General features: G+C 43.3%; 1 protein-coding gene across 16 annotated transcripts in view; it reads right to left on the reverse strand.

Moving 5' to 3' along the window:
* Window positions 1-6,232: 6,232 nt before the first annotated feature.
* ZNF536 (zinc finger protein 536) overlaps window positions 6,233-13,903 on the reverse strand; it is a 486,990-nt gene continuing 479,319 nt past the window's right edge. For 15 of the 16 annotated variants that reach the window (XM_073016678.1, XM_073016679.1, XM_073016677.1 and 12 more), the window contains one exon: window positions 6,233-8,905. In XM_073016678.1, coding sequence (XP_072872779.1) covers window positions 8,661-8,905 — 245 coding nt within the window. In that variant the 3' untranslated portion in view covers window positions 6,233-8,660. The remainder of the gene's footprint in view (window positions 8,906-13,903) is intronic. The other variant, XM_037991383.2, reaches the window with a different exon arrangement.

The following is a 13,903-nucleotide window of genomic DNA, read 5'->3' on the forward strand; positions in this document are numbered from 1 at the left end:
AGCCAAGCGCGGGATCACGGAGCTGACAGTGCGCCGCCCCACCAGTCCGCATGGGCTCCAAGAGGAAGGAAACACAAAATGAAAATGAAACCCTACCCAGCAGAGAGCTTCCACGGTAGGAGAGTTTGCTGTTTGGGGGGTCTCGATGGCTCCCCTTGGCTGCAGCTGAAGAGAAGCGAACACAGTTGAATACCAGTGCCTGTCTCCCCTGGGCTTCCCTGCACCCCAGGAGAACAGTCCCTCCAGCCGGGTGCAGCCCACAGGGAACCGCAGTTACTTTTATTGATTTTCTGGTGTCTGATAGCCAAAAGTGGAGGCGTGGTCCGCAGGAGAAAGAAGACAAGGAAGGCAGAAAACGCAAGGGAAACAAACCTCTCCGACAAAAGCGGGCACCCAACTTAGACACTCCCAACTCTGACTGGAATTCTTCTTGCCCTTACAAAACCTATTTCTTTAAAGTTGAATCTTTTGGTCAAAACTCTCTGTTTCTTCCAAGCCATTTGACTGAAACTGCCGCCCCGAATCACTGTAAACAGAGAAAAAGGCAGGGGCAGCCTCAAGGTATGATGAACAATTTTTAGGGGCTTCTGGTTTCACTTTCTCAGTGTGCATTCATGATTTTTTTTTTTTTAATGTGACCTCTAACCCTCAACTTTGTCATCCTTCTGTCTGGCTTTTCGGATAGCAGCGGGGAGGTTGACACATGTTAGACAAATCACAGTAGCAAACTTCCTGTCCCAGCCCGGTTTCCACTGGGAAGCCCTCCCTCCACCTCTCCAGGGCACCAGGTAACTGGATTGATAGAGCCTCCTTCACCGCCTCTGCCAGCGAACTTCTCATAACCCAACGCATAAATAATCACATGTTTTATAAATAGCTGTGGACAAGAGGCTGTAAAACAATGAAGATATATTTGTGCCTTTATGTCCTAGGAATATTTTCTAAAACGACTGTTTTATTTGGTGTGTGTTGAATGGGGGCGTGTGTATACATAACAAGCCCCAAAGTTTTCCCTTGCTCCCCCCGCCCGTGCTCAGGTCAGACCTGCACTATAGTTAGCAAATTGATAAGGTTCCATGGCCAGGCTTTATTCGTTCTGACACGAGCCTATGACACTTTATAAAAAGAAGTAATCCAGAACAATCTCTAGGTAATTAACACCTAGATAAACAAACATAAATTTCTATATTGCATTTATTTGGACTACCACTCAAATATGTGTGAACCATGCTTTTTTAATTAAAAGATAAATCCATGTGACACTTAGCCTCAAACTTAATTATTCAGCATAGTATAATAAAAAATAGAGCCCATTAAATGTGTCTTGCACTGTATTTCTGTATTAACAGCAAAACAGTTCGGTCTGGGATCATTTAAATTTTCCCCCTCCTCTTTGCTTGTGATTTCCCTGTTCTCATAAGCCTTTCCTCTCCCTCCTGGTCTCCCTCCCCCACCCCATCTCTCTCTTTTCTCTTAGCACCAACAGGTGAAGAGATTAAAACTCTACACAAGCTTCTACACGGAATGCTCAGCTGGGTGACATTTTTAATATTGTATTACACCATGAATTTTTCTCCTTCCCCATGGAAACATACCTCCAGTTTGGTGGAACGTGCCCAGCCCTTCTATCTTGAAATGAAGATCACAATATTTAATACTAATTTCCTTGGGATTGTGCTTACAATACACCAGGTGAGGTTTTCGTAATATACTGTTACAATACAGATGTTAAACAGAGAGGGGGAAGTATGCAAATCCCAAACTACAGGAGACAGCAGGGTTATCGTCTTTATAAAAGTTTCAGCACAAAAGAGCATCTTAATGCCGGATATCAGCAGCTCAGGAGCTTCTAGCTGCTAGGAAGAGAAATTCATATTTGAGCCATTCCCCACCTAGGTAAGAAGCAGGAACAAAGATTCATTCAGTCACTCAATGAGAATGGATAAAATAATGACCACATACCAGGCGCCACGCTAAGTATTTTGGGTACCTTGTCACTTTCATCTTTGTGGCAAAGGTGCTGTGGCAGTAAAGCTTTGAATCCAAGTCTCCCAGTGCCAAGCCCAAGGGCCCCTTGGAGCCATGGCTTCCCCCTCACACTGGGCCTCACACTGGCTTCCCAGGGACAGCCATGGACAGCCATGACCTTGGCTTGGCCAAAACAAGACACGTGCTTTTAAAGGAAGCCAGCTTAGACCTAGGGGGAACATTTGTGTTTGTCCAGGACTACCCTGGTCTTAGCACTAAAAGTACTGTGTCCTGGGAAACCCCTCAGGCCCAGGGAAACCAGGATGGTTGATTACCCTCTGCAAACACTTCCAGCAAACTGTGCTGCTTCCAGGGTGGCCACGCCCATAGACAGAGCCATAAAGATCCTGAATTGGTCCCAGGACACTTTCACCCAGTCCTTCCCAAGGGCATGAGGCACCTGGATGTGAGAGGTAATGTGCTGAAGAAGTCACGTGGCTCACACTACGTTGGCCCTTGGCTGATTACGATGAGAAAGCCATGTGTCTGCAGCAGGCATCGCCATTTTCGGTCCTCGTGGGTTTCCAGACACTGTCACTTTTGAGTACTATCCTTTGCATATGGCAGCATCTAGCTTGTTCTCTCCATTGCTGTTACACATACTATCTCATTTAACCTCAAAAAGAGTCCTTGCTGTTGGCACTGCGATGTTCCACTTTACAGAGGAGCAGCCGATGTAGGGAAATGGAACGATCTCGCAGGGCCACACAGTTCCTGAGAGGCCGAGATAGGACTAGAGAGTCCTGTCTGCACTGAGCATCAGCTTTGCACTGCTTCCACCCCCTGGCCCTCCCTCCTCCATCCCTCAGCGAATCATCGGCTTCCATCTCATGGGGAATTACTGTTCTCCTTGAATCTCCTCTTCCAGATAGTTTATATTTATTTGTGTGATTATCAAATTGAAATCTGTTTTCCCCTTAAGACAGTGATCTCTGGACATGATCCCTAACTGACCAGTATATCTCTCTCTGGCCCGTACCCCAATGCCTGGAACACAGTAGGTCCTCTGTAAATACGTGTTTAACAAGTGAGTGGAATAACATCTACCCCTGAGACTAATCCTTTTCCCATTGTATCCATCCCTTTTCCCCAGCCACCTTGCTACTACCCCTGTGAGTGACAAGAGAGGTGTTAATACCCGGATTTTTCAAATGAGGAAATTAGAAAACAGCAGTTGATTATCTTTGTCTAGGATCATCTTTTCTGAAGGGGATGGATGTGAGGAATCCCAGCCACCTACCTCGAGGGGACCTTTACAAAGCCTGGGGATTTTATCAAGGTCTAGCTTTTCGTGCAGGTGAAATTAATCTTAAATTTGTCCCTAAATCATTATGCCACAATGATCACAGTGCCTAGCATTTGTGGAGTACTTCACAAAATGTGCATAGAATTTCCCTATTTAGAGCACTTAATTGTCATAATTTTACAGATACTATCAATGAGCTGAGAACAGTTAAAGTGTTCAAGATTGGCTTATGCCTATAATGCCAGCACTTTGGGAGGCAGAGGCAGGAGGATCCTTTGAGCCTGGGAGTTCAAAACCAGACTGGGCAACATAGCAAGACCCCATCTCTATAAAAAATTTAAAAACTAACTGGTGGTAGGCACCTGTGGTCCCAGCTACTCAGGCAGCTGAGGCGAAAGCATTGCTTAAGCCCAAGAGTTCAAGGTTTCAAAGGACTATGCTGGTGCCACAGCACTCCAGCCTGGGTGATAGAGTGAGACATTGTCTCAAAAAAAAAAATTGTTCAAGATCATCATGCAGCCAGTAAGTAATATAGCTAGGGTTCAAATTTAAGCCATTACACCCCAAATTTTATATTATTTGTACTATACTAATTTGTCAATTATCTATGGCTGTTTGAGAACTCAACAATATTTTGATGGAAATATCTTAAAAATGCTTCCTACTCATAGTTTCATTTTTTATAAGAGCTTAATCGAGATATAATTCACATACTATAAAAGTCACTCTTCTAAAGTGCACGATTTAGTGGTTTTTTAGCATATTCACCAAGTAGGATGACCACCATAACTGTGTAATTTTAGGACACTTTTATCACCTCAAAAAGAAACCTCATACTCATTAGCTGTCACTGTTCATTCTCTCCTCCCCCAGTCCCTGGCAAGCACTAATCCACTTGTGTCTCTGTGGATTTGACTATTCCAGACATTTCATGTAAATGGAATTCTGTCATATGCAGCCTTTTGTAAATGGCTTCTCTCACTGTTCTCTAGGTTCATCCATGTTGTACCACATCTCAGGTCCCTTTTTATAGCATAATAATATTCCATTCTTTGGCGGGTACCACATTCTGTTCATTCATTCATACATGATTTTTTCAATTTTGAGCCAACAGGGAAAAATTGGAAGACTTAATACAAAATCCAGGTGTCCAGTACACCTAGAAAACTCAGAAAATTTAATGTCACCTTCCTCTTGGCGATGATGTGCAGTTACTGAGATCTCACAGTGCCCCCTCCCATCAGAGCGGCATGCTGTGCAGCACTGCCCCCCCACCTACCCCAGCCCTGATTGTTCCAACTCTCCTCTCACTACTGTGGTGTCTTGTGTGGCCCTGGTGGGTTTGAGGTCCATCATGGATGTGGTGTGGGTAGATGTTAGAATCCCTAACTCAACTCAACCTTCTGCATTCCAGTCTTCTCTCCCTCACTGGTTTACTTCCTGGCCTCCTGACTACAACCCCTTAACTCACCTTTGATATTCATAATAACAGACAGTCAGGACTGACGATGATTCCATTCAAGTCATCTGCTCCCACCCAAGGACACAGTCTCACACCCTGAAAGAAACACGGTAAACTGACAAATTTCTATACAATTTGGCAGATGTCTTTGCTTGTAACATTTCAGTGGGCCCCCCTTATTCCAGAATGGCAGCATGTATTATCCAAGCTTGTTTTGAGACCAAAATAAAACAACAAAACAAATCAAAAAGAAGCTCTGCACACCCTGGGTTGAGCACGCGCTTCAGACCCTCTCAAATCTGTGTCAGAGCTCTGCATTCACAGTAGCCCCTGCTACCAGAGACTTTATCATCCTTTGTTCTTTTCCTTTTCTTCTAGAGGAAGAATTCAGATTATCCTCTGATAATTTGGACGTAAAAGACTCCCTTGCATTTAATGACTTAAAACAAAAAAAGACTTTCTACCAGTAAAGGGAAATAATAGATCCCAATGCTCTAAGTGCCTTATATAATTACTGTAATACGAAGAGCATTAGTATTTCCATGGACTTTACCTTACTGAACCGCATGTCTGCAAACATTTAAAGAAGCATAGTTCACACATGCATGTGCACACACACGCACACACATCCCCACTCACACACTATGTATGCAGCATAGAGATTGACGCAGCTTGAGAAAGCACAGGACTCAGAGGACCATTAGTACTGCAGGACCTTACCGGGCTTTTTGTTTTGTTTTGTGCGAGAAAGAGTCTCCCTCTGTCACCCAGGCTGGAGTGCAATGGTGTCATCTCGGCTCACTGCAACCTCCTCCTCCCAGGTGTGAGCGATTCTTCTGCCTCAGCCTCCCAAGTAGTTGGGACTACAGGCACGCACCACCATGCCCAGCTAATTTTTGTATTTTTCGTAGAGACAGGGTTTCACCACGTTGGCCAGGCTGGTCTTGAACTCCTGACCTCAGGTGATCTCCCCGCCTCAGCCTCCCAAAGTGCTGGGATTACAGACTTGTACCATGCCAATTTTGTGTTTTTTAGTAGAGACGGGGTTTTGCCATATTGGCCAGGCTGGTCTTGAACTCCTGACTTCAGATGATCTGCTTCCCAAAGGGCTGGAATTACAGGTGTGAGCCACCGCACCCTGCCCAGTACAGGGTTTTTTATACATGGAGTTTGACAACGTCTTGCCAAAGTCTGACAAACCTGCAAAAATATGTTTTACTCCTCCTAGTAAATATAAGCGAGTAGGAAAAGCTGTGATTTTTTTTTTCCCAGAGGTAGAGGTTTTATTGCGTAAAACACTGGATAAAACTGGGCTGCTTCAAAGACATTTTATTCTAACAGCAGAAAGAAAACAGTCATTGCTGAAAAAACAACTTTTAATACTTTCTATACCAGAATAAAGTTCTGTCAACTGATGTATTATAATAATAAATAATGACCAAGAATAAACTTTAAATACAAAGTTTTCTACTTGTTACAAGCATAGCAACAAAATCCTCTACTCCTATTGATCTCAGATTTCCTCCAAGATAGATTTTTTTTTCTTTGCGTAGGAATGTAGACAGTATTATGACCAGCATCACAGACTACAGAAGTTACAGGGAAAAAACTTGACATGTTTAGATATGAGAACCTGATGACATTCAGAAACTGACGCTGCATCACTGTGGCTGTCACTTGTTTGTATTACAAGTTACAAATGTTCTGGAAAGAAGGCCTGTGTCAGAGGGGGAAGGACAGTAGCACTGGACAAAATGGAATCAACACACACGCCACAAAGAAGAGGGGATGTTCCCAGTGTCACAAACAGAATTATTGCCTGTCGCATCTGAGGATGCTGAAAAGACACAAAAAAATACTGAAAGAGCTCCCAAAGTGCTAGAAATGGAATGTGGCTCTCATTTTTCCCCCACTTTTTTTTTTCCTCTTTTTTTTTCTTTTTTCTTTTTTTTTTTTCATCTTTTTTTTTTTTCTTTTTTTCTTTTTCTTTGCTAAGATACCAAAGGCAGAGCAAACACAGAAAGCAAGGGACTGGCACAGTCACCAAACACAGTAGTGCAGTTAAAATCCTAAAGCTTACTACAGTCGGAAAGTTTTCAATAACATTTCAGTCCTTTCTCTAGGATCATAGAAACAGTTGCATTAAGTTTATCAACTCGATTTAAGTAAGGCAGTGAGAACTATACTAGAAAAACAAGAAAGCAGCTTGCCCTATGCCAGATGGGTCCAAGTTGCACAGCGACCTCATTTACACTGAAAACTCGGTTAGATGACACCCTTTTGACAGCATATGCAAACCGGATTCCTTATTAGCCTGAGATTCTTTCTGGTCTCAGGATAGCACTAAGAATTTTATTTACATTGATTGCAGTTTAGTATTTTTGTAAACTGCTGTAGGCAGAGCTGAAGTTTTTAAGGCCCTGGGGTTTAATCTGTGCTCCCAGCCTGCAAGGAAATATTGACTTTTTTTTTTTTTAAGTCTGAATGATTTTGTTTTAGAAGAAGTTAATACTTTCATACTTCTCTACCACCACAAGCAACAGCACCAAATTCATGTCACTCAAAGGAAGTATGTTAAAAGGCTCAACTTTACACCATTGTAGCAGATTCAAGAATAAACCTTTAACTAGTCTTCTTAAATCATTTTTTAATGAGTTAAGTGTTTCATTATTGACACTCAAAATCTCCTTCTGTGTGGTGCAGAACTTGATAAATTTGGAGTATCCAATCAGTAGAAAATCTAAAATCTACAAAAATATAGAACACATTTGTTTTACAAAAACAGACATTTTAACTCAAACAGTTTTCGTCATTAGAGATAGAGAGCAGGATGTTTAGATTCGTATTTTAATACAAGCTATTTCATAAGAGCTTGCCGGAGAAGAAAATCTTGCTTCATGTCTGTGACACTTATAAAAACCAACACATGAAAAAAAATCTGATAATAAGGACTGGAGCAGCCTTCATTCAAGTAAAATTTTAAAAATCATAATAAAAAAACTTTCTATTATTACCTACATTTTAATTGCTCACCAGCATCTTCTATGGATGGGGTTAGCTAGTTTTTCTAACAACATTTTATATAATTACCCTACATTTTTTTAAATAGCAACTTCCTTCTTCATCCAAAAATTTTTTTGAAAAAAGAGAAAAAGACCACCAAGAACAAAACATTTCCCTCAATACTGCAATTTGATCTAAAAAAAAGGAATTACTCATCAAACCTGCAATGGACATTTGTCTGCAGACACTTCCTGATCATTGATTTCATTTGGCTGTGTATTTTGTAAAAATGCGCATTTAAGATTTCAATCCTCTGCAGTGCCGGTCAGCCCTGGCGCTGGCTGCGGGCCGTCTAAGGTTTCTCCAAGAGTGCAGTTACAACACCACGTGAATTGATTTTCTCTGCAGTGACCGCTCCAGTCTGACTGGCACCGCAGCTGCCTCCCGACACATCTCATTAGGGTTCTAGGCAAATGACAGCAGCTGGTGTCAGATTATAGAGGTGTTTTCAACAACGAAAACACAGCCCCTCCATCTTCAACGCAACACTAGATCATTTAGATGGTATCGTTTTTCGGTTAAGAGCATTATTTTTGGACAAAGACGGCTCTCGAGTTGGAAGGGCCCCCAGCTCTCTCCAGCTCAGAGGGCACCAAAAATTTTTGAAATCACTTTTCTCCCACCTGCATTGTTTTGGAAGTACTTGTTGCCGGGTAACAGTTTAGCAGCCATTTTCAAGGGCTGGGGAATTTTTTTTTATATATATATAGAGATATCTTTTTAAAATTTTTTAAATGTTCTATACACTATTAGGGGGGTTGTACATGATTTTTTCCCCTTGAAATGCAGTTAGCAAACTTTTACCAGATGCATAATGTTAAAACTGTGTAAAATACTATTGCAATATACAGGTTGCTCTGCTCAGTTGGTCTCCTCCTGGCCCTTGCCACCCTCTTCCGTGAGGTCTGCAGAGCTCCCCGCCTTGACAGCTGTAGGCTCCTCGAAATTTCCAGAAGCCTCCGAGTCGACCCTGGAGCGCTTGAACCTGCGGTCGGGATACTGGCTGTTGTCAAAAGGCATGCGATGGACGCAGAGGACATGGGTCTTCAGGTTCCCCTTCTGAGAGGCACTGTAGGGACAGTAGCGGCACTGGAAAGGCCTGTGACCTGTGGGCAGAAAGAGTGGCTGGTCAGCACTGCTGCTCACACCTTCCTGGCCCCCAGGGCTCAAAGGATCATCATCGCAATCACCAGTATGATCAATATCATTATTACTTTGCAAAAATCAACTAGCAAGGGTTAGAAAAGCAGCCGATACATCAAGCACATAAGCTAAGATTTAGAAGGTCTTCCGATCCCTGAATATTTTTGTTGTTGTTGTTAGAGATGTAGTCTTGTTCCTCATCTCAGGCTGGGAGTGCAGTGGTGCAATTATATCTCACTGTAGCCTCACACTCCTGGGCTCAAGCCATCCTCCCGCCTTACCCTCCAGAGTAGCTGGGACTACAGGTACACCACAATGTCCAGCAATGTTGTTTGTTTGTTTTAGAAACAGGATCTCGCTATATTGCCTAGGCTGGTCTCAAGCTCCTTCTTCAAGGGATCCTCCCTTTTCGACCACTTAAGTAGCTGAGATTACAGGTGCAAGCCACCACACCAGGCTCTTGCTAGAGTTTTGAACCCAGACTTTCTAGGTAATTGAAGATAAATCTCCCCATACCTGAATTTTTTTATCTATAAAGGGTTAGATAGTAAATAGTCCCAGATTTGCAGGCAAAGAGGCAAAATCCAAGATATTATGTAGATATTTGTAGAACAAGACAGGAAACAAATATTCCTCAACTCTTTATTGATGAAATTCAAAACTTTATTTATGGACACTGAAATTTAAATTGCATATAAATTTCATGTGGGATGAACGACTATCATTCTCATTTGAGATTTTTCCCAAACATTAAGAACATGCATAAACCATTCCTAGCTCACAGGCTATATAAAAACAAACAGTTGCTGGGCACGGTGGCTCACACCTGGAATCCCAACACTTTGGGAGGCTGAGGCAAGTCAGCTGTTTGAGCCCAGGAGTTTGAGATCAGCCTGGGCAACATGATGAGACTGTCTGTACAAAAAAAATTTGAAAATTAGCCAGGGACATGCCTGTAGTCCCAGCTACTCAGGAGGATTAGGTGGGAGGATCACCTGAGCCCGGGTGTTTGAGGTGGCAGTAAGCTATGATGGTGCCAGTGCACTACAGCCTGAACAACAAGCAAGACCCTGTCACAAACACAAAGAACAAACAAACAAACAAAAAACCAGACAATAGTTCGATTTGGCTCACGAGCTACACTTTGCTGATCCCCGTTCTGCACAAAGACCATAAATTCTTCCATCTGGGAGTCTGACTCAGGCCTCAGGGCAAAGCCAGTTCACGTTCTTATCCTCCCATTGACTCTTCATTGTTGAGCAAACCAAGAATGGCAAGGGAGCGTGTGTTTGGGGGTGGGGTAGGTGAGGAGTGCCACCCAATGCTTGCTCTTAGGCAGAGTTGGAAGGGCTGAGCTGGGGGGATTTGTAGAGTCTGAGGGTCTCAGGGGCAGCAGCAGAAGTTGTCGGGACCGGGAGCAAGATGAACAGGTAACCGAGGCCAGCATGAGTTTTAAAGAAGGTAGATTTTGAATAGTGACTCTTGAAATAAAACCTTCCTAGAAAGATTCTAATTTGGAACAGAAGGTGGATTCTTGTGGAAGTTCACCTAATCCTCCAAGCGTGACATCTCTACCCTGATGCACCGCAGCCATGCGCAGACTCTGCCATCTTGAGGAACTGGTAAAACATCTGGCTGGGGAAGTTATTCTGAAGCAATGACATCTCCCCTGCTTCCGGAAAGTTGTTGATGAGACATTCCTGGAAGTTCTCGTGTGCTGTTTCACCCAGCACCCAGAGAGGTCAGGGCCCAGAGCTGGGTTTCATTTGCTCAAAAAAATAAACAAGTAAATAAACAGAGGCCCCCATCATTGGCTCCAGAAAATGGACAAACACATATTCAGCACTTTTTCTAAAGCAGTAATGGCAGTCCTGTGTCTATTTAGCAAAACGGTCTTGTTCCTGAGAAACAGGAAGCCAACGCAACGTTGGAAGCAGAAGCTCACTTTCCCACTGAATTGCACCCAGTGCTAAATTCTTGCTTCTTGTTGGGTTTCTGGAGTTCACTGCCTCCTTGTCCCCTCAAGACCAACTGGTGTCCAGGACTAATCCATTCTACCTGTTGAATCTTTTCCTTTGCAATGCTGACTTCAGAACCAGGTCCAGTCTGTACCAATTCTTGTCTAGACTATGAATATGGTAGCCCGCGGGAGCCTTCATGCTTCCAGTTTCCCACCTCCAGCCTGTCCTCCCCAGGAACAGCAGAGCGAGTGCCTAAAGCAGAAGCTCAACCTGTGATTTCTTTGCCCCAGATCTTTGATGGCCACTGGCCTCCAAAGGAATAATAAGGACTTTCATGGCTCAATCCTAAAACACCCTTCCATTCCACACTACAGCACAACCCCTTTTGCCCACACCAAACCAAACATCATCATGGTCTCTGCACATAGACGTCACTGTGCAGTGTCTCCATACCCCTGCTTGTCTACCCTCTCTCTGAAATGCCACTTCATTCTCTGCAGACTCAAACCTACTTCTCTGTTCAGGCTCTGATCAGCGGGATGCCTGCTTTATGGGCCCGAATGTATGTACTGGTCCTCCCAAAAGGCTGTGAATTCGTGGAGCAAGAACCATCACCATCTCAGTGTTATGAATGCCAAGCCCAGTGCCTGGCACAAAGCAGGTAGGCATGAACTATTTATTATCTTCTTGTATCACCTTCCCTTTTTCTAAGGAATTATACATTTTTGGATTTTCTTTTTCTTTTTTTTTTTTTTTTTTAGATGGAGTCTCACTCTGTTGCCCAGGTTGGAGTGCAGTGGCATGATCTCAGCTTACTGCAACCTCTGTCTCCTGGGTTCAAGCGATTCTCCCTCCTTAGACTCCCCGAGTAGCTGGGATTACAGGCATGCGCCACAACACCCAGCTAATTTTTGTATTTTTAGAGAGATGGGGTTTCTCCATGTTGGCCAGGCTGGTCTCAAACTCCTGACTTCCGGTGATCAGCCCACTTTGGCCTCCCAAAGTGCTGGGATTACAGAAGTGAGCTACCATGCCCGGCCAGAAACTATACATTTTTGGATAGTGCTTCTGCTGCTTCTGTTTCTACTACTGACCCTGACACAAGGCTGAATTTGATCAACCTTCTCACTTCAAGAAGCCAATTTGCAAATGTACAGACTTTGGAGTTAAAAACAAAATAAAGTACAAGAACAGTGACTTGCTGTGGACCCTTCCTGACAGTTAACCACAGGAAGAAGAGCACAGCCAGCACCAGGGGCCGGTATCATGATTGCCAAGTAAGAGAAGGAGTTCCCAGAGTGACTGCCCGTTTACTGTCTTGCCACCTTTTTCACCGTAAGGGCTTAGTCACCTAGGGAAGGCCCTGGGTTGGGAGGGGAAGAACAACTGAGACGTATTTCTAATGCAAATTTACAATTGTATGAAAAACTGTAAATGGTCCCTGTTTTCCATGACCTAGGAGTTAGGGCATAGACTGAAGGATGGAATTAGGATGCCAGTCAGAGACAATGGCATGAGCAAAGCCATGCCCATTCTCCCTACCATAATGTTGAATCTAACAGGGCTAAACTGGGCATCAGTGAGTTCCAAGTAGATCCTCCTTGCCAAGCAGCTTAGTCCTCAAGATTCAGCCATCCAATATTTGAAATTATCATCCCTGTGGACCCGAAGCTATGCCCAGGACTCACTGAGAGAGGGTTCGAGCTACTCTGAACCCTATTGAGCAAGAAAAAGGTGGGCCCGATTTGTAGCTGGAGGCCTAGAAGCCAATTGAAGGTTGTCCCAAACAACACAGAGAATGAGCAAGACACCAGGAAACCTGAGAAATGTTTCGAGGCTCTGGCCAAAGCTTCTCTGAAATGGACTGTATTTTTCTGTTTCTACCCAGGGCAGCTCTGTGGCAGCTTGTGGACAAAGGCTGGCCACTGTCCTAATTACCATGGCTCAGATAAAACTAGGGTTAAGTCATTCATTTATTCATTATAGGGCAATAATTTATTGATGGAGAATGTCACTATCATTTGACAAGTCTTTCGAGTAAAGAACTCCAAATCGTAAGTAAAAATAAAAAATAAAACCAAAACCCTTGGTACCATGATCCAAAGAGGCCAGCAGAACTACGAAACAAAGTGACCAGACCTCAGTATTGTTTATAAATCTGCCTCGGTTTACCAGGATGACATTGGTTCTTCCATTCTTCAGTTGTTTTTGTTCATCAGCAAAACTGTTTATTGTATTTTCTTTTCTGTTTTTGTTTGTTTGTTTCTTTTTTTTGAGACGGAGTTTCGCTCTTTGCCCAGGCTGGAGTGCAGTGGCACGATCTCCGCTCACTGCAAGCTCTGCCTCCTGCATTCTCGCCATTCTCCTGCCTCAGCCTCCCAAGTAGCTGGAACTACAGGCACCCACCACCATGCCCAGCTAATTTTTTGTATTTTTTTTTTTAGTAGAGACGGGTTTTCACCGTGTTAGCCAGGATCGTCTTGATCTCCTGACCTCGTGATCTACCCGCCTCGACCTCCCAAAGTGCTGGGATGACAGGTGTGAGCCACCCCACCCGGTCAACTGTCTATTGTATTTTCTATTGTTACATTAGCAAGTAATAATTTCACATATGAATCCTATGCTACATGGAAGCCGCCCTCCCTACAAATGATACTGCCACAGGAGTGATACAATGTGCCTCTTGGCAAACTAAAATGTGAACCTCAGATATCACCTTTATTTGCAATGAAAGCCTTTTTGATTTGGCCAACTTGGTATAAAAGCACTTAGTACTTTTATTCCACCAGTTGATTTTAACATATTAATCATGATTTTATCCTATAGTTATATTTTGAATCTCTGTTTCTTGGGAATAGTCAAAATGTATAACAATAATTCTGGCAGATTTGGATACTTCACTAGTCAAAACATTAGTATTGAATAGGTTTCATTTTCACTTAGGTGAGATGGAAATCTATATGTAAATCCATCTAAAGCCATGCATGTATCCATTTGTAG

Source organism: Chlorocebus sabaeus, chromosome 6 (genome assembly GCF_047675955.1).
Source record: "Chlorocebus sabaeus isolate Y175 chromosome 6, mChlSab1.0.hap1, whole genome shotgun sequence".
In the NCBI taxonomy this organism is placed as follows: domain Eukaryota; kingdom Metazoa; phylum Chordata; class Mammalia; order Primates; family Cercopithecidae; genus Chlorocebus; species Chlorocebus sabaeus.